Here is a 20974-nt window from a genome sequence, read left to right on the forward strand (position 1 = left end):
CTTCTTTTCCTCCACTGGCACCATAACCACTTTTCAGGAGTGAAGGTTTTGTGTGCTGGGATCCCACATGTGGGTGTCCAGGCTCTGCTGGATGGGGCTGGACTCGGGGGAGAGAGGCAGAGGGTGGCTTGGGGGAAATCTGGAGCTGATTCTTGGTGACAACACAGATGTCCGTGGTGTGACATCCCTCACAGATGAAAGCCCTTCCCTGGTGTTGAAGGAAAGTGAATTCCTTCCCATTTTCCGTGCTGGTATTCCCTGGTATGACCCCTTTCATTTCCTCTTCTGCTCAGGTTTCACTGCAGCCCTCCCTCTCCCCTCACTCATGCCTGTTTGGAAACGTTGGGGTAATTGTTTGCTCTCTGTATTGCTTGCTTTCACCTTGGCACTGGATTTTTGGGCCCCAGCCAGGTTGAGAAGTTAAAATGCCTGACGGGTGTGGGAGAGACAACCTTGCTAGGATCCTCACAGAAGCAGGAGAAGATGAAATCTCCAGGGAGGGAAGCCTGAAAGCAGCTTTCTCTGCAGTTTGTGGAGGCATGGCAAAGGATGCTTTTCTTTGTCTCGTAGTTTCTCAGAGATTTTGAGACCAGACAGGACGATTTGAAATCCCTTATTATTGGTTTGACTTCATTCAAATATCGCATGCTGCGCTTCAGGATGAAGTTGGTGGCTGCTCTGCAAAGGGACAACCAGCAGCCAGCCACCCGAGCGTCCTGCCTGGGACACAGCACGAGAGCTCTGTCCCTTTCCCCTGCATCACTTCTGTCTAGCTCAGGGTCTCAGGTCCCCGAGGAGCCTCCCCTGGGATACCCAAACACCCTCTCCTGAGGTCCCTAATGCCCCCACGGTGACAGATGTTGCCCAGATGGAGGAGGGAGGGAAGGAAGGCACAGGTGAAAAGCTCCCAGGGAGGAGGAGGTGGTACATCCCACAACTGAAGAAACAGCATGAGGCCCATTGGGTTATGCGAGCGCCCCAAATCCTGAATATTTGCTTCTCTTCCTGACCCACCCTGCTTTGCCTTCCTCTGTGTTGAGGTCTGGCAGGTCTCTAAAGGCAGTAAGTTCACAAGGACAGGAAAAGCCCTTCGTACCCACCCAGGAAGGATGCTCACACTAATTGACGTTCCTACACCTTCCCTCCTGGGAGCTGGTGGGAAAAATAAGCCGAAAGTGCCCTCTGGTTGCGTGGATCCTCAGCACAGTGTGTGCACTGCTGTCGGTCCCTCCTGAGCTCGTCCGCCCTCGGAAATGAGCCCAGCAAAGAGGGGAAGCGTTGAAGCAGTTTGGCCTGGAGGGCTGGAAACGCGGCTGCTGCAGCGTGAAGCCTCCCTGTGTCGGGGGAGGCTGGGATCCTGCTGCTGAGCTATTTATTTAAGAAAAAAAATATTATCATTTCAGGCGTTGGCAGCGTGGGGTGTATCGGCCATTGTATCAAAGATGTGGTTTTAATGCACTTTCCTCCGCTTAAATGCTATTTGCCTTCTCCTTCAGGCAAATGAATTTAAGAAAACTCTGGTTGCCCAGGTTTTGTTGAACAAATTGGCCCCTCTGCACACAATTCCCAGGAGGAGCCAGCTCTGCAGAAACTCTGGGAGCTGTCACTTCAGTGCATGGCTGGGACGGGCTGAACGGATTACCCAGCTCTGCATCGTCTGCTCTTTTATCTGTCTCAAAGCAATGGGAAGCCAGGAATAACCCCCTGGGGTTCCTCTGAGCCCGGCAGTTTCTGGAGCCCGGGGTCAGATGACTGTTATTGTAGCTAAAGGTGTTTAACCCCAATTGATTTTGACAAGCCCTATTAGCAGATCCCCCAATTACTTATCGGGTTTTCAGAGGAACATTGTCGATTTAAGGCTGGATGCTCTCACCCGAGCCCTGCTGACAGGACGCAACAGGTACCAAAGCCGCTTCTGCAGAAGTCGATGGAAAAACTCCGCGTCAATCTTCAGGGCCCAATTCTGACCCTTCCCCAGGACCTGGCAGCTCTCGAGGGTGTCAGAGTCACCCCTGGAGAGCAACAGGCTGGAATCAGATATATGAAGCCTCCTACCGCGCAAAGCACTGAGCATCCTTGGAGCAGCCCTGGGTTGGGCAGCTGGCAACATCCCGACACTGGGGAACGGGGCAGGAGCTGTAGGACGTGGTGCAAAGCGTAGCAGAGTCCCTGGAAAACTGCCCAGAACAGGCTGAGGGCTGTTTCTGCTCCCCTTCATAACTGATCTGTTCCCCAGCTGGGTCCCGGCTGGTGGAGACGGGAGTCTGGTACCACTGGCTGCTGCTGGTGGCTGCAGGAGAGAAGGGAGATTGTTCTGCATCTTCACGTGCTCAAAAAACGACGTTTGTCCCACGGGGTTCAATTCGGAGCCCCAAGGCCCCGGAGGCTGGAGCCGCTGCTGGGCAGGCAGAGAAACTGTGTGGGGACTTGTGTCCACAAGAAATATTGAGCGAGGCGCTCTCTAGGGCTCGTATCCCAAGGATGGTTGAGATCATTTGGACGTGAATGGCAGTTATGCGCCTCCGTAATCTCAGCGCATCTGGGCTTAATAGCATTGCTGATTTATTTTTTTTTAATTATAATTATTTTTTATTTTATAATGTAGCAACTGGGAAATAAAAGCATCGTCTAAGGAAAGAAATCACTGCGTTAGCCTGATATTTTAATGAAGTGCTGTGCTGTATCGCTGTGCTGGTGGGACGTAGGTGTTTGCAGGCAGCAGCCTGCTTGTCACCCATCCTGGGGCAGGGCAAATGTGGCCGTTAACACGTGCAAAATACAGTTTAGCCCGAAAATTGCTTTCGGGCAGCAAAACAAACAGCCTCTTGGAAGCCCTGCAAGTTTCACACTTGCTTTTGCGTCTTGGTTGCTTAGGGAGAGGAGTCGCCCGCTCGGGGAAAGCAAACGGCCGGCATCGCCTGCTTGGCTGGGGGCTCGCCCAGCGAGAGGCTGGAGCTGCTGTGAGACCGCGGCCGAGTTGAGTTTTGGTAACAAACACCTTGTAAAATGCAAATATTTGAATAGCGACGTTCGCAAGTAACGTGCCGGGCCAAGGAGCAGCCGCTCACGTTTCTTGCCGGTTGTTTGAAACTTAAGGGTTAACTTCAAGATTTTGCAGAGACAAAAACGTTGAATACGCTGTTTACAACCAATACGCTCATCCCTCAGTCAGTGGACAGGTTTATGAGCCATTTATGTAAAAGAGAAGAGACCCTAGTTAATCAGCGGTCCATTTATTGTTTCTTAATCATTTGACAGCATTTCATAACTGTGTCTTGTTTTCTATTATGGGCACAATTGCATTAAGTGTGCTCATTCCCCGTGTACTATCTCTGAAATTAATTTTCACTTTGAAGACTGCTCGTATTCTTCCAAATAAAGGGTCATATTTAAATGGAAAATATTTCTTTCAGATGATTGTTTTCAAAAGAACCAGTTTCTTGCCTTGTTTTGGGTTATTAAAGTTTTTTTTGGTTTTTATTGCAGGCATTTTTAGCTCAGCCTCCAGAAAGTCGGGCAATGGTGGAGGCTGCTGTAGGTGCCGGAAAACGCTCGAGGGTGACTTTGGTGATCGATGTCTCGTGGTTACACGAGGCTTGGTCAAGTCAATGAACGCCTAATGGTAAGGAAGCCCTTTATGTTGATATTTTGGGGGTTATTAGTTACATGACGGTGTGTCTCTGGTCTCTCTGCCTGTCTGTGGGGTGTGAATAGAGGCTGAAGGAGCCATGTTGCTCCCAGCCTCACCAGCCTGCTGTGTGCTCTGGTGGGCTCCAAGCATTACCGAAGGGACTGCTTGGTTTCATCTCCATACTGGAGCTCATCGACCTCCAGCACAGGAGATCTCATGCCCTGACCTACTTGTCTCTCATCGTGCATTTCACCTGGAGATCCCAAACCACCAAGGTGTTCGCATCCCTCCGCGGGCGCAGAAGTTGCTTCTCCTTCTCCAGGTACTTGGCTGCCCTCAGGACTCTTGATTTCCAGCCGTGCAAGTGCAAGGAGATCGAGGCATTGCCTACACCCACTGCCGAGCAGGCAGCAGAGAGCCAAGGCAGTGGCGCAGCCGGGGAGATGCTTTTGGGGTGCTCGGTAATATCCCATCGACTTCTTGGGGGCTCAGCACCAGCTTGAGTCAGGCCACTGAAGTGACCTGCAAAGCTTTGTCTTAAGTGCAGTCTCTTCTCCCACCAACTGCAATATTCAGGGGAATGCGGGTATCGATGAGAAAACTCCTGGCTATGGCTGGGGCAGAAACAAATTACTTTCCCACTAGGGAAAGGTCATCTGTGAAATTTCACGGACAGTCCCCCCCGTTCGCTAAACACCCCCTTCCCTTGGCTTTTTTTTCTTTTTTTTAATTTTATTATTATTTTTTTTTGGTGTGTGTAATTGCGTGTCAGACCAAGTGCACTCAGAATGTGAGCAGGGTCTGATACAAGGAGGGTGAAATGAGATAATCCATGTTTTCATCATCCATAGGCCTCTCTTTTCACGGGCCGTGGGCCGTACTTTATTAGGCTGAGCAGCTCTGGGCCTGCAAGAAAGAGGAGCCCTTTCTCATCCCGATGAGAATAGTGCAGTGAATGGATTCCAAGTGTTTACTCAGCATTTGTCTCGTGGTTTATCAAAGGAATGAGGAGGAGGTGCCGACAGACCTTTTGTCCCACTGATGTGTTATGACAATGTTCCATGAATATGCAGAATGGCAGAAGGGATTAGAGCCAGTACAATTCCCCTCCGGCGCTTTTTTTTTTTCTTTTTTTTCTCTTTTTTTTTTTTTTTTTTTTTTGGCCTGGGATGTTCAGGGGTTTAAAAGTGACCTGCTCACAGTCAGGGCACTAAACATCAGATTTTCCTGCAGATAGGGGTGTAAAAATCCCACACTTGTCCAAAGCTGTTAGCATCTGACTTGAAGGTTGGGCTGTCTTAGTCACTAGCTGCTCTTTATGAAATTTCGTCTGGCAGGAACTGCCTGGCTGAAAGCTTTGTGTTTTGGGAGACGTGGTGATATTGAGGCATAATTAAAACTTGAGTCAATCAGTGACACGTGAAGCCCAGGCCAGTGGTGATGTGACCGCTGGTCTCTGGTCTGACGCTGTTGGTGTAGGCTGGCAGTGGTACCTTGCTGTGTTTTTTCTGTTGCTTCCCGGAGTTCTGGTCCAGGAGTTTGGGTGTGATTCCGTAAACAGCGCTGACATCAGGCACGGATGCTCTTCATGCTCTGTGTGCCATTTTGGATGGACGGGTTAAGGAGTTAATGTTCATCACCTGCCTCAGAGATGTGCTGCAAGGCTTATCTCGGTTTTCAATGTGGGGAGACTGCAGTAGGATGGCGAGAGCAGGCACAGTGCTCCCCACCACCAGAGCGCCAGGCGTAAATCCAACCTTTCCTCTTGCGTTTCTGACCCTTTGGCTCCAAGTAACTCTGCTGAGCAATGGTCAGCAGCTACCAAGCCATTATCGAGCCTGGTAATGCGTTTCTTCTATGTAGCTGAGCAAAGGTGTCCCATCTGAGAAATTACACTCTGTTGGTTTCCTACATACCGAGGATCTTTTCTGTGCTTCTTCACAAACGATCTGCGGGGGAGCTTCCCAGATACATAAGGGGAACAATGACTTTGTGTCGTGGTTGGGTCTTACCGTGGGAAGAAGAGGGTTGGATGTGCTCATCACTGGTCTGTTTCTGCTCTGGTTCAAGTGGACAGATCAAAGTGCTGCTGAGAGCTCTTAAACCCACCTGAAATCTCCCCCGCCCCAACTGGAAAGATGAAACTATCCTGTTCTACCCTTTCTGTTTGTTTAGGGCCTTTCCAGCGTGTCCTGCCTTTCTGTTCAGGATTTTTGTTGCTTTATGGAGGATCTGGAGGACGTTTGGTCTAGGTCAGACGAGAGGTGGGATGTAGCCTGCTCTCATCAAGCTCATGGGAATCACCCTGACTGTGATGACCACAGCATCTGCTGTGGGGACATCCAGTGAATGCAGCCGCGAGAGCGGGGAAATTGCTGTCAGCTCCTCCTTTACAGGGACATTTATGCAGCGATGCGCTGAAGGTGGCCAAGGACACCGAGTTGTATGGTGCTGCCCTGCTCCTGCCACCCTGGCGTACGTGGTGTGCAGGGCTCTGGTCTGGATCTTCCGTAGAGCATCCCATGGCAGGCCTAGCCTGGGGCCACCATTGCCACTGTTTTTCCCCAGAATGGGTGGGAATGGTGGGGGTTTCTTCACAAGCATCAGTCTGAAGGGGGCCTGCAAGCCCCTTTGGGGCGTCAGGTCTCTGTTTGCAGAACAAGGTGCTTGCTGAGAATGGAGTTGCCAAGTTTGTAATTTGAGTGTATGTAGGGGAAAAAGTGAAGAAAGAGGCAGAGCTTCCTTGCAAGTCCTGGCACTGGCCATGCGGAAGTACTGCCTGCTATTGTGGCATGCTTATTCTGCTCACTAAAGTCCCTCTCCACCCACTCGGGAACATCAGCAATAATTAGGTTAATGAATTTTGATACCATTATCCCAAGCCCGAGTCTTGGCTAGTGGCTCCATGAGGGCAGTTGGCAATGGCTCCTGCTGGTGGAGGGTGTATGCTGTGATTTACCCACCGGGGAGGTTCTCAGTCAGTCTTGGGTTTGGTGGAGAAGTGACTACCTATCTCCAGAGGCCAAGGACAACCACTCCTCCACAGGGTCCGGTCAGCACTGGGGCGCGGTCCTGGCAGCTGATGATGAAGGACCCAAAGCGGCTCGGGCTGGTTACTCAGGCCAGCCAAACTCTTGAGACTGGCTTAAAAAGGAAAAGGGCATTTTTTCTCATCTGTATGCGTTCACCACCACGAGCAGCACTGTATCTTTCTCTGACCTCTGTGGGTGTGCTTAGATCATGGTTTTCACGTTGTCCTCTGCAATTGGGACTCCTCACCTGTGGTATAAGGAAAAAAAAAAAAAACAAACAGCAATTAAATGGGAATAAACCCTCCCCACTCTGAGAAACCTGTGATGAAAATGTAATGGTTGGCAGCCCTGGGAAGGAGGCCAACCTCAGTCCTACAGGACACTTACAGCACAGGCACCTGACTGTTGAAGAGGCTTTCCATCCTCCTTTGCTCAGCTTTTATCCCCTGGGATTTTGTTGACTGCTGGGGGCTGCGTCTGGCCCCCTTTTTCCTAGGGGCAGGCTAAGCAGTGGAAGAACAGACCCATGGCAGCTGCCAGCCTCTGGATTTTGTGGCTTTACAAGGCAAAGGCATTAGGACCTGCATGCAACCAAGCTAATTCTGTGGTGGAAGCTGCTGAGCTCTCTGGTGGGTGCTGGCACGCTGCTGGCTGCTCGTGGGGCTCCTCTTAGCCCCTTCAGCCCTGCAGTTAAGTACATATCTCAAATATCTCAGTGTCAATGTGCTCTTCATTTGGGACCCAAGACAGTTCTTCTCAACTGTCTGAACATGTTTGTGCCTCTTAGGACTGCTTTTTGTTGCTGTTGATGTTTTTGCTTTAAAATCTTTATGTCAGGATGCAAATGCCCAGTTCACATTGGTTGGGATGGGAGTTGTGTTCCTAAATTGCTCTTACAAACTTCTCCAAGATTCTTTATGACCAGAATTACGACCAGATCCTGACTTTTTTCTTTTTTGACACACTCCTGGGCTTGATCCAGGTTTCCTGTGTGTCTCCCCCTGCCTCAGTTTCCCTCCCTGTGTGGTGGGGGACAAGCTTCCCATTTTTGATATTTTAGGTCTTTGAAGATAGGCTGTGCCTACTGAGAGAGACACGAGGCAGGGAAATTTGTGCAAAGCTTGTACACTCCAAGTTTGGTGGAAAGAAACTGAACAATATTCAGTCATCTGAGCATCCTCCAAAGAAGAGTATGTAGCTCAGCAAACTGACCAACAAAAGGGGAAGGGAGCAGCTGATGCTCAGCTTTGTCTCCTGACTTCTCCTGTGCCTGCAGAAGTCTGGATCCAGCCCGCCCCTGTTACCTCCCGGAGACCTTCAGCTGCTGTTTTCTAGTGGATGATTTCATGCCATTTTGAAGGGGATTTCTTCCCATAGCACTAAGGCCCCCCACCTCCCTCCCAGCCTGGCTCCATCACAAAGATCTGCTGAAGTATTTCATCCAACATTTCTTCTGCAAGAACAAAACATCCTCTTGGTCATCCCTGGGAGAGAAATCCTTCCTTTCCCCTGGAATCTCACCATCTCAGGTCTCAGCTGACCTGCCGTGCTTCACAGACAGCCTTTTTTGCTGCTGGCCCCTCTCCTCTCAAACCCATCAAACGGAGCAGGCAGGGGAAAAGAAGGCAAGACAAATACCGAAGCTCCGGCTGCAGTGGAAAAGGAAGGATCTTGTGCTGTTTCACCATGGGTTTTTCATTCAGCAAAGTCCACCACGGAGTCCATTGTTTGCCCATTCGTATTCGAAAGCTAAATTACAAATGTTCAGAGGAAACTTAACCTGTATGGTTAAGCCATCAGCTCCATCCTACAGTCATGGTAAAAATGTGTTTCACGCAAACAAAAACGGAACACATGCGATACATGGAGAGTAACTCAAATAACACGATGTGTGTGGGAAAAGCTTCCAGAGACACTAATTAGACGTGTCTGCAAAGTCGACAAGAGTACGTTTCTTGGTTCCATCAGAGAGGAGTTGAACTCTGGTCCTGATGATGCCACTGGCTTGCTGCTCTACTCCAGATGAGTCAGTCCTTTATGCCCCACTTGCTATCCCCATTTAGAAACGGGCAAAATAATTTCTCACCTTCCCCAAGGGCATATTGTATTGGATGTTTTTAAAGAAGGGTGTTTGAGGTTGACACCATGTGGTCTCTGATCCATGCTCACGGGCCCTCCTTAACGCTGAGGTGTGGTGCGGGCTGAGCTCTCTTCCATGCTCATCTGGTGAGGGAAGTCAGTGTCCTCTTTTGCACCTATCCTGTTGGGTAATTGTGATCCAAGCCAGGCTGCAAGTCCAAATCCGTCTCCCGCATTGTTTATTCTCAAGGAGGCATTACCAGATGGAGTTGGCCTTATCACCAACCTTCTAGGTGAACCTTGAGACCTCTTCAGCCTGCTACGTTATCAAAAAGTTCAGTTCCTCTCCAGCATGGTATCAACCCTCATGGTCCAGGCTACAATGTGGCCTTGAGCTGTCAATGTGAATAGAGAAGAGGCAGGACCAGGAGTGTGGGTGCTTTGGACCTCTCTCAAGTCTACCCTGTGTGGACCAGCCACAAGATGGGCAAGTCAGTGATGTGCATCACAGTGCCTGGGGTAAGGACTGTGAGCAGGGAAAGTGAGTCGCAGGACAGCCCTGGGAGCTGCAGGCACGAAGACAAAAGCCAATAGAAAGAAGTATGAGGGGTTTGGAGCCCCAGCAGAGAGGTCATGGCCCTCACAGCTACCACTTCTTGGAGGGGCTGAGGAGGTATGAGTGCTACTTTGGGGGGAACCAGCCTTCCTATGTCATAGGGCTGGCCCACATATACTGCTGACTGGCATCACCTCTTCCACATCCGAACAGAAGGAATTCAGCAAAGCCCACACCTTGACTAGCCAGGATGCAGCTGGGGTACCACTGCAGAAATGGAAGTGATGTGGTGTGGTCCTCCAGAACAGCTACTGCAGCGCAACCCCAGACACTCTCCCCAGGCACTCAGCTCTGACAGAAACCACCCAGGACCTGCATGCTGGTGCCAGCTGCCTACCTGCACTGGTGTTACACTGAGATTCCTGTCTCCGCTGAAGGCCGCCAGTGTCCACAGCACTTCAGAAGTGGCAGGTGGAAATGAATTAACTGAATCTCTGCGGATCCTCAAAATAAAGAAATGTCTGGGTTGATTCTCCCAGCCCCAAGTAGCATCAACCAGGGATGGTTTTGGCGAGGAGGAATGTGAGACAAACACTGTGATTCATACCTGTCCAGTCTGATCTGAATCTGAATCATCTCTCTTGCCTTCTCACGAGGAAATGATATGATGAACCCTGTCCTGTCATGGCTGGAGACCCTTTTCCCGTACCACATGCACTTTGAAGTCATTGCATGAAATTTTAGTTATTGACCATTTGTGGACTGGTCTCAAAGGCAGATGAGGTCTTCACAACCTTGGCCAAGTTGTCTTCCCTCCAGACAATCAACTCTTCTCCACCAACACAGACATGTGGGGAGATGTCCCTGTTTTGGGCAGAAGGGCTGGGACATGGCCAGGCCACCCCCTCTATGCCTGGGGAACACGAAAATAGATGTCCTGCTCCTGGACTTGCCAGTTCTCTTGACTGGCTTTAGGATGCCCAGCAGAGGCGTAGTGCTTGGCTGCCAGCCCCTGGCTCCCCATCAGCACTGTGGGTCTTGGAGACCCCTCCCCAGGCTAGCAAGCGAGCACGTGAGCTGGGTGTGAGGATCTCTGCTCTTTTTTCCCCCCAGCTCACCATCATCATCTTGTGTCTTTGCCTCTGCACCTTGGCTGGGATGCTCTCCCCACTCCCAGCCCTGCTCCGTCCCCACCATTTCAGGAGACCCGATGTCCTACCCAGCCTCCATCCACCTGGTCCTACCAGCTCGTGGGGTGCCCTGTACCTCCTGCTGAGGTTCATGCTCTGCCTGCGCTACCAGGAGGGGATTGACAGAGGTGCTTGGCTGGGCTGGGGGGATTAAAGAACCTTTGTTTCAAAAGCATTTTAAGCGGTGAGAAAAAAACAACCTGCCAGCCTAACTGCAAGCAGATCAGGCTGAAGGTACAAGACGGAGGGAAATTTTCCATGACAGAGGTGTGCTCCTGGCCTAAGGGAAGGGAAAAGGCTATTATGGTTGGAGTGAATGAAATCAATGCTGGCAGGAGCATTAAACAGAGGAAAAAGAGAGCGGGTAGTGAGCTAGCAAGGTGGGATTTTAACCGTCTGCCTGGGCTTGCAGCTAATTGGGATGGTAGTTGGAAGAGAGCAACAAACACTCAAGGAAAACGGAAAATTTTGCAGTGAAGTCCTTGCCTGGGAGCCCTGGTGTGCAGCATTTGGGGCACTTGGGCATCGCTTCTTTGATTTCATTGAAAAACATGAGCCTCGGCAGGTTTGGGGGGCTAACTGGAGCTGTGGTGTAGGCAGGATCCGTGCAGAAGTGCCTCTCGCACGGCAGCTAGCAAGCACAGGAGCAGAGGCAGGGCTTCCCAGCGTGGGGAGGGCTCGGGCTAATGTGTGGGGTCAGGGAGGGGGAAATAGAGTAGGAATACATGAAAAAATCCTGGTGCAGTGCCTGTGTCCAGTCTAAGTTTTCCAGCCTGTTCCTGTCCCGTTCTTGTGAAGCCAGATGGATTTTCAGAGGCTTTTTGGCAGGCCCAATGGGCCACGTTCTCCCATGGACCTGGCTGCCTATGTATGTGGTGAAAGCATCAAAACTTCTTTGGGGGGGGGGTGGCCACGAACGAGCCTTGTAGGATGGCCCTGCAGGGCACTGAGCTTTAACCACTTACCTCGCGTCCTCTGAACAAAACCTGGGAAAGCCGGTCAGCGTGCATCAGCATTTTGTTGGGAAAGGACAATTTTAAGGAGAAATGGAGGTAGTCGGAAAGCAGGAGAGAGAGGTTTCTTGTGAAGGTTTGCTCTTGCAGGGATTGTCCCAGTCATTTTGTGTGGTGGTTTCTTCTGCTTGCTGCATAGCCTGGATCCTTCCAGGATAGGAAGAATGGTCAGGGGACGGTCAAAGCCGTGCCCTGCTCAAGGTGGCACGTTGCTAAGACGTGCTCACCAAGAGATGTTTTTCAGACCCGTGCTGGGGTTATATTACAATGATCATGGCAGCCCCTTCGGCTTTCTAGAGTATTTAATATTGCTTTATAAGAACAAATATTTAAATGTTCCTTACTAACCCCATGCATGACCCACGCTTTGCTCTTCTCAGTGTGTTGAAGCCACCAGGCAGGACAGCTGGGCCACCAGGGAGAGGGACCAGCTCAGCCTGGCCCTTGTGCTGGGCCTTTTCTTAGGCTTGGGTATTGGCCATGAGGTACAGACCTCGGGCAGGCAGGAATTTTGGGATTATTATTTTTTTTTTGTTCCAGGAAAAGGAAAAAAATTAAATATTTATTCACCCCAGATATTGAGGTTTGTCTTGAACAAAAAAAATGCACCAAAGTTTATAGAAGCCGAGTCGACAAAGCTCCAAACAAAATTTTGCCCCCGAATCATGGTTTTCAATAGCTCAAGTCCCTTGGCATCGTTTTTGTTTTCTTTCAAATTTAAGCAAATAGAGGCTTCTGTTAAGAATATTATTTTTAGTAAACAGACGACATGAAAGATTTTTTCTCCCATCCCCTTTATTTCCATAGGAATAAAAGAAAACTTTACAATTTTTATATCAAAATTGATCTGGGGGAGAAAATCTTGACTGGTTGTAGTGGAAAAAAAGCTTCCTACAAAGGTGAAAAATAATTTGCAAGTTTCTTTCTCTAGAAATATTTCCCTGATGTTTCCCAGTTCAGTAAATGCCTTACCTGTAATTTTTGTGAAAAAAATATTTTGCTTGGACCTTGCTGCATGATTTCCTACAAATGCATTAGTGACTCAAAGAGTTAGTTCTCAGGAAGAATTTATTTGCTTTCATTATCCGCTTCCAGTGTCTTGAAGAAATGGAATAGCTCAGCAAGGGTGTTTAGTTGTGTCTCCTTTGACCCCAGGCTGTCATTGCCCCATGTCCTGGGCTGGTTTTTGCATGGCTGCTGATCCTGTAGGTGTTCTGACACCTGCATGTGTGCTAGTTGTGGTTACAAGCCAGAATTAACCCTCCAGGCCTCCTGTTTTGTTCTTGTTGCTGTTCTCCATCACATGTTCCTCCTCTGAGAGGTGGCATCCCATGAATGAAATCTCCCAGGAGGAAAGGATTTCTCCCCACTCCCCCTAACTGTAGTCACCTCATCCTAATGTACAGAGCTCTTATGTGACAATGTGATTCACCTTCTGGTGGCGAAGCCTTCCCGTCACACAGAGTAGCTGTGGTGGAAGCATCTCTCAAACTTCTTCTGAGGGTCTCCCTCTGGGAGCTTGGAGCATGGATGGATTCAGTTAGGGATGGGCTGAGGGTGGGAATGGCCCCGGGTGCTGTTATTTCAAGGCAGTGGTACTCACACAGCTTTCAGCTAAGGAGGTCCCTGAATGTTTGGTTGTTAGTACAAAGATGGCCACGCTAAGAGCACCATCAGCAGATCTTGTGTCATTGAAGCATCCCCCAGAAGCCATTGCTGGCTTCAAAGCTGGAGGATGCTTTGGACTGCTCACTGCAGGAGTCCTTGGGAGAGGAACCAGAGAGGTCCTCATTCCCAAGGTCCCCATCCCTTCTTCTTCTTTGCACATTCCGGAGCTGGCTGAGATACCGATGTGTCTGCTTCATGACTAAGTGGGGGGCTTTGCAAACAGGGATGCACCAAACGCAGCTTTCCCCAGTGCAGATATCGAGGCTGTTGTTTTACTTAAGACAGGGCAAAACCACTGGCTCCTCAGCATGGCCACATTAAAGAATGTGAACATCCCACCAGTTACCCCCATCCTCCATATGGTTTAGTAGAAGATTGCTTTGTTTTGGGGCAAGCAAATGCACGTTTTTCTAACCCATGCGGTTGCAAAGAGCAGCTTGGAAATGTGGCCCGGGTACCAGTGACGCAATACCTGCCTGGGCACACGGGGGGCTTGGAACAGCAGCTCTCTGAGGTGCCACAGTAGCCCTGTTCCTCCGCGGTAAAGCAAGTTCAGCCTTGCTGCAAAGCGATTTGTGCGTGCGACATTTCTAAAGGAGGCTGCAGCTCCAGTGCAAAACGGTTCGGGGGCTGGAGGGAAAAGAGCAGCTGAACTCTCTCGGCGTGCTCAGTTGGAATCAACCGATGCAGAAGGCAGGAGATGCTAGCAAAGCTTACGCATACTTAATAAATGTGATTTATTCCCTCCTCGTCACCTCATTTTAAAGAGAGACCCAGATCGTATTTGTTTGGTAGCCGTCTTTATTATCATCTTCCGACGTGTTATAAAAGATCTGGGACAGAAAGAGAACCCTGAGTTATAAAGCATATGTGAGAATCGGCATCTGTCTGGTTTAGCTTTCCTTATTCAGTGGTAAAACACAGTTTGTTTCTTGTCTGTGTGCTCCTGCCCGCCTCCGTCCCGCTGTTTTACCCGTCTGTCAAAACTGGGTTGACATCTGGGTCCTAACCCAGTGAAGTTGAGAGCAATTTAAATGGTCCCGTCAGCTTTAAAGTAACTACTCACCAGCTGGAGTCTCAGCCACCCCGCAGCCCGAGACGGGGCCGGGGCTTCTCCCACCGCTTGTAAAATGACGTGAGATTAGGGCCTTGGACTATAAACACTTCACGCAGTTGGGTCTTCAAGTCCCGTTGTCCAGATGAGGCGTCTCTTCCTTTGCTAGATGTGATCTCAGGTGCAGGCAGTTCCAGCCCCAGCCATTCTGTTGGGTTTTTGCTTCCAACTCCTTTTCTGATGCTTATTCCAATAAAACAGGAGAAAGCGAGTGATAGGCAAAGGCTGTTTGATATGATGGATTAAGAAAATCAGTGTTTGATATGTTTGATTGCTGTTCCTCCTTCGCACCCCATAAGCCTTTTCCCTCCCAAACCCATTCTTGCTAGATCAGAATAGATTAAAATCCTTGCATCAACATGAAAATCTCACCAGCTAATGCCTGCAGAACTGAAGGTTTCCATGTCCCCCAGAAAGGTAATTTTCTTTGGACATCCTGGAGTGATCTTTAGTGACTCCGTTGTTGGGAGTCTGTCCTGCCACCTTCTCCAGTGACTGGAAAAATCAGATCCTCTGACTGAAATGAACTGGCCACATTCAGATACTTGCTCGGTTTAAATGCACACTTCGGGAGAAATAGGAATCTTCCCTCCTTTTTCCCCTCAGGCCTCCCAAAGTGAATGAATAGTCCCTGCCCTGCCCTTGAGTTGCTTTCCTCCCTGAAGATCTGCAGCTTCTGTGGAGAAAGGCACCTTTCTCTAAGGCCACGTTTCACCCTTTCTCACCTGCTCTCTGTCCTCCAGCCAGCACCTACACTCCGGTTATCCCCATTTGGTAGAAGGGAAATTGAGGCAGTTTGCCCCAACAGCAGCTGTTTTGCTGGACTGGACCTGACAGGGCTCTGTCAGACCCACACTTCCCTGCCTGAGCCCTGAAGAGAGCAGAAGAAGAGCCACAAGTATCTGCAGGAAAAAATAAAGCAAGAACAAACCCACATGCAGACACAAGCAGGGGAACAAGCAATGGTGGGAAATAACCTGGTCGGTGAATTTTTACTTGCAGTGTAGAACAAAACTGCAAGGAAATGCTTAAATGAAAGGGCTGAAGAGTCTTTTCCAAAAGGCTGGGTGGCACTTAAGTTTAAAAAGGAAAGGAGGAGGAGGATGATACGACCCGGTTGAGAATTACCTACTTGCCTCTGTGGAAAAAGTCTCTCATCCTGTTCTGCTACTCAGAATACTTGCAACCAAGTTACGAAGTTGAAGGCTGCGATTTTTACTCCGCTGCGGGATATGTGGAGGGATCTGCCACTGCATTAATGGCATACATTTCCACCTGTCTTCTCAGGACACAGACATGTAGCTACACGTAAAGCTGTGATCTGGCTATAGAAGTCCTCTCCGCTTGTCCAGCCCACCCTGATGCAGCAGCTCCCTTACCTGGTCTCCAGGCCGGGCTCCCCAGGGATGGGCATCTGGCTTAGAGGTGATGCTCAGCAGCAATGGGTGAGGACGGTGTGAAAGCTCATGACTTTTTTTGGTGCCGATAAAGCAGCCAGCAGCTCTAGTATCGGCATATGCCATGGAAGGGGAGCTGTGGTTCCACCCAGCTGGTTCTGGGGTGCGGGATGAGATCTGAAGAGGTTTTCCCTGAAACCCGGCAGGGCTGTCTGAATTTGGTGTCTTCCTTCAGCTTCAGCCGTGGGCTCAGCCCCTCTGCAGTGACAGAAAGACCCCCTGCTTCCCCCATCCGCCCCCAAAATGCCATCCACGTCCTTCATCCCTTGCCCGCCCCGACGGAGGCACCTGCGGGCAGCCCCGAGCTCTGTGGACCATTTTCCTCTCTCCCAGGGGAAAAGAAAAACTTCTGCTAGGATGTTTTTACTCAGGAGATCTCACCAGGCTGCAAAGTAACTAAACCGAGGGGACTGGTTTTGGGGAGAAACTCCCGGCTGCTGCCGCCGGTGCGCCTGGGGCCGCCTCTGAGCGTTTTTCCCAGGGAAAAAAAACAACGAAATCCCAGCGGTGGGGGGGTCCCGGCGGGAGGTTACCTGCTCTGCTGCCGGGAGCTGGCTGCGGCACCAAACTCGCCCTGATCTGACCGTCGGGACTCGTTTTGTTTAGTTGGTTTTTTTTTTGTTTTTTTTTTTTTTTTTTTTTTTTTCCTGCTGGGAGGAATCAGCGGTTCAAAAGCCAGCGGAGCGCCGGGGAGAACGGCCCGGGAGCGGCGCCGACCGCCGCGCTGGCACCCGGGACCCCCGGGGGAGGGACCGCTCGGGGGCATGGCTGCCAAATAAAACCCTGGGGAGAGGCTGGGGGATTTAGCCGTGGGAATCGGGACCCCTCCCCAGGGGCCTCCTCCTCCCGCCGGGGGAGAGGGGCCGGGGCGGGCCGGGCACCGCACGCCCCTCCGGGGGGGGCGACAGCCCTATATATTGCAAAGCGACTCGGGACCGACCTCCCCATCGCCGGGAGCTGCCGCGGCGCCTGCCCCCCTTCCCCTCCCTCTCCCCCCTTTCCCTCCCCTCGGGGGGGGGCTTCTTTCTCCCGCCGACCCCCCCCTCATCCTCCTCCGAGGAGGAGGAAGGCGAGGGCCGTATATGAACGCGGCCGGCTTCCCCTGCCTGCGAGGCATGTGCACGCTGCCGGCTCCTAGCCCCGCCGCCGCGGCCAGCCCCGGCTCCCCCGGGCCGCCCCGGGGGTCTCCCCCCGCCGGCCAGGCGCCGCCGGTGAAGCCGGAGCCGCGGGGCGGTGGGGGCAGCCCGCCGCCGCCGCCGCCCCCCGAGGAACCGCCGCCCCCCGCCGGAGGCCGCCGCAGGAAGCGGCCGGTGCAGCGGGGCAAACCCCCTTACTCCTACATCGCCCTCATCGCCATGGCCATCGCCAACGCCGCCGAGAGGAAGCTCACCTTGGGGGGCATCTACAAGTTCATCACCGAGCGCTTCCCCTTCTACCGGGAGAACCCCAAGAAGTGGCAGAACAGCATCCGCCACAACCTCACCCTCAACGACTGCTTCGTCAAGATCCCCCGGGAACCCGGCCACCCCGGCAAGGGCAACTACTGGACGCTGGACCCTGCCGCCGAGGACATGTTTGACAACGGGAGCTTCCTGCGCCGGAGGAAGCGCTTCAAGCGCACCGACATCACCACCTACCCTGGCTACATGCAAAACTCCAGCGCCTTCACGCCCCCGCCCGCCGGCCGCCCCACGGCACCTACAGCACCCTACTCCAACGCCCTCTGTTCGCCCGGCTACGGCCCCCAGCTCTCCGGCACTGTCTTCCACCCCTACGCAGCCGGGGCAGCACCACCGGCACAGCATCCCAGGATGTTCAGCATCGACAGCCTCATCAGTGGGCAGCAGGCCCTGCAGCCCTCACCGCCTGCCGAGCTGGGCCACCCATCGCTGGGCTTGCCCGGGGCCGAGCTGGCTCCCTCCTGCTCCGCCGGCAGCTCCGAGCCTCCCTGCTTCCAGGCACAGCCCGTCAGTCCCGGCTTGTTGGGCCGGGCCGCCCCCAACACCCTGGCTTACCCGTATGCTGCCTCACCCCCTCACCTGCCCGTGGCACAGGGCAGCTACTCGCCCGGCAGCCCACCGCTCTACGGAGCTCCCAACAGACTGGCCCTGCCGGCCATGCGGCCCCCGGCCTGCGCCGAGCACAGCGAGCAGCTCCTGGGGCTCTCCGCATCGCCCCTTGGCCAGTTCGGCTCTAGCAATGCCTACATGAGGCAGCCCAATTTCCCCACCGGCCTGGAGCGGTATATGTGATGGGGTCGGGGGGGGGCTTGGCTGGACACCCCCAGGCTCCCATCTGGGGCATCTCTGGACATGCGGACTTCTCCCTGCTGCGGGGACCGGCTGTGGTTTGGTTGGGGATCCCCAGCCTCTGGCCACGTGCGGACACACACCTGCGGGGGGGACCTAAATCCTCTCTTTCTCAGCTTATTTTTATCTGGAGGCAAGGTGATCTATTTTTCTGCCCCATCCCCTGCCAGGAAAGGTGCTCTCTGGATGCATCTGCCAGGCAGGGCTCCCCACACCCAGGGGGTGTCCCCTCCGCATGGCCTGATCCCGGGGGTGCTGTCTGCAGCAGGGCACCCCAGGACACCCCCGGGGAGAGGAGGAGCCCTCCCAGGAGGTGGGTGTGGGGTGCAACGTGCAGGAACCCAGAGAGCAGGAGGTGTCCTGCGAACGGGCTTTCTCCTCTCTTCCCTGTGTGCCTCCTCTGCGACTGGAATCAGAGTTACCCAAAAAAACGCAATTCAGTGGATTTTAAATGAATATTTAAGATGTTATTCATTTCCTTCTCCTGTAGGAAAAAAAAAATCCCAACACCCATACTACTTCTTTTTACTATTTTTAAAAATAACTTCTATTGTTAGAAAGGACTTTTTTTTAAAATAAAGCTTTTTGTTCCAACACGTCCAGTGCTGCCGTTCCTCTGGCTCCGGGCAGACCTTGACGAGAGGAAGTTATCAGTCTTGTAACCAGTGGGAGATAGGCTCATGCTGCTGTTGTGACGCTGACACGACTTGCATTGCTAGTGACACTTTCTAAGACACTACTATTTTATTATGATTTTTTTAAAAAGAGAACGGTAACTAACCACTGCCAAGCCATGCGAGGACTGCCGTAAGCTCTCTGTCACCTGGAAGCTGCAAGGTTTGCCCATGCAACTCTTACGGGGCTCGATGGTTTCCATTTGCGTGGCAGGGAACGCGGCTTCCTTCCGAGGAAGCCCTTGCAGGTGAAATTCTGATTTAGCGCATCAAATTAGGAGATTGTAGCTTTCCTTCCTAGCAACAAAATCAATTAAAATTCCAACCTGTTCACTGGCCGGGCTGCTGCTCTTTATTTACGGGACTGCCAGGTTTTGAAGGCAGAATTCCCTATCTCTGGATTTAGCTTTTCTAAATTTAAACATCCTCCAGGTAAAAATGACAATCTAGAATTTCTCTCCCATTTTTCAAGGGTATCCTCTGAAGCAGAGTAGTTTCTCCTAGTCCCTATTGCACCTTTCTCCTGCTTAAGGAGCAGTTGGGTGTCAGTTGAGCTTTGGTGCAAAACTGAGCATCTCATTCCCCGGCTGCTGGTCGTGACCAAAAGCTGGGTGTACAGGCGGGTACCCAGGGAGCCAGCTTTTACCCACATCTTGTGGCTTTTCATTCTTTTATCTCACGAGAGGGGAGGGAAGAAAATGCTTTTTTCCTCGTCCTCCTTAAAATTGGGGCTTTATCTCTCTCTAAAAACTGTCCTAGCCCTGGTCTGCTGCCTTTGGCTGAGCCGCTGGGCTCGGGGTCTCTTCCCTCGTCCTTCCAGCTTCACCTTTTGAGCTTTCACGCTGCTCCCAGCAGCTCCTGTGCTTTTCCCTTAGTGATAGTCCTGCTCGGAAAAGGGCGTTGTAAAAAAACTTTCCCTTAAAATAGTTTGGCTCTCTACAGAAAATATCTATAGACAGAGATCTTCTATCTAATGAAAGGTTGCAAAGTGCCATTCCTGTCTGCAACGTACTGTCCGTATAGATGGACTGCGGGGATGCTGAAATAGTTGCTTGCAAGGACAGTGGGTAGAAAGGACACTTGTCATAGCTCACATTCATTCCCAGGGCCTGATCCTGATGTGTTTTTCAAACAAAAGCACTTTTGAAGCCTTGCCTAAGTATCCAGGGGGTCAGAGCCAGCCACGTGCCCGAAGCCCTGGGTCTGCTGGCTTCCCTCCAGCATCACCGGGCGCCAGACTGGGGCTCTGCTGGGTTTGCACCACGAGCAGGAGAGTGTCTGAGGTGGGGGAGAACCGAGTACTGGCGTAAAAGAAAAATGGTGTTGGGTGGAGGGGGTGGGCAGGTGATACGGTGGTTCTGCCCGGGTGGGATGCACCGGGAAGAGGTGGCTGAGCCGGGACATCTCACACTCGCTCCTCCCCAGTCACCTTGGAGCCCTGCAGGAGCAGGGAGCCGGTGTTGGAAAGGGCTTTCCAAGTTCCTGGCATCTCTGCCAGGTGTTAACTCAAGTGCTGGTGGAGCCAGGGGGAGATTGGGGTACCTGAAGGGCTGGGATGTGGCTTGCTCCTGTCCCCCAGTCACTTGCGCCCTCCTGCCAGGGGGCTTTCTGGAGGGCAGCACCCAGCTCCACATCTGGGGGGGGTCTGCAGGAGACCCATCCCACCCCTGTGCCTGTGCAAGAGGGGCCTCTTCAACCAAGGGGGCTCTGGCATGAAACAAGAGTCACTGCAGTGAGCTGGATCCCCGAAAACCTGTCTCGGAGAGAGCAGACGACCCTGTCCCAGTGTGTGGGGACAATCCCTGGTGTGCAGCGTTGGGTGGCACATCTTCCCAGGCCCTGTCTGCCAGACAGCCCCAGCTCAGAGCCCCCTGCAAGCGGCAGTAAGCCACCCTCACTGCTGGCCTTCTGCTGCCAAACAAGCTGGAAAGCATGGGGAACAACCCCCTTTTCTTCTATAGACAGAATAAACCCCTTCTCCTATAGATATTAATCCTCACATGCACAAACCTCTGGCACTTATATTGCGATTGTCATTAAACTAATGCCTTAAGAGTGTCTTCTTGGTTAACTTAATGTATCCCAACTAGGCTTTTAAGCTTTCATTTCAAAGCTTTGTTTACAGTTAGGGTGAATCTAGCAAATGAGTAGGATTTAGGTGTCATGTAAAGCATGAGCCTTGCTGGGACAGAGTAGTTTTAAGCTTTGTAAAGTTTATACCTGGGCTCTTTAGTGTCTTTTCAATGTCCCT

At 51.8% G+C, this 20974-nt stretch overlaps 1 protein-coding gene across 1 annotated transcript; it reads left to right on the forward strand.

Moving 5' to 3' along the window:
• Positions 1-16822: 16822 nt before the first annotated feature.
• On the forward strand, positions 16823-17992 carry FOXE3 (forkhead box E3). The gene has a single exon (XM_074599409.1). It carries the CDS (start codon positions 16823-16825, stop codon positions 17990-17992), a length of 1170 nt encoding a protein of 389 aa, XP_074455510.1.
• Positions 17993-20974: the final 2982 nt, after the last annotated feature.

Source organism: Larus michahellis, chromosome 8 (genome assembly GCF_964199755.1).
Source record: "Larus michahellis chromosome 8, bLarMic1.1, whole genome shotgun sequence".
In the NCBI taxonomy this organism is placed as follows: Eukaryota; Metazoa; Chordata; class Aves; order Charadriiformes; family Laridae; genus Larus; species Larus michahellis.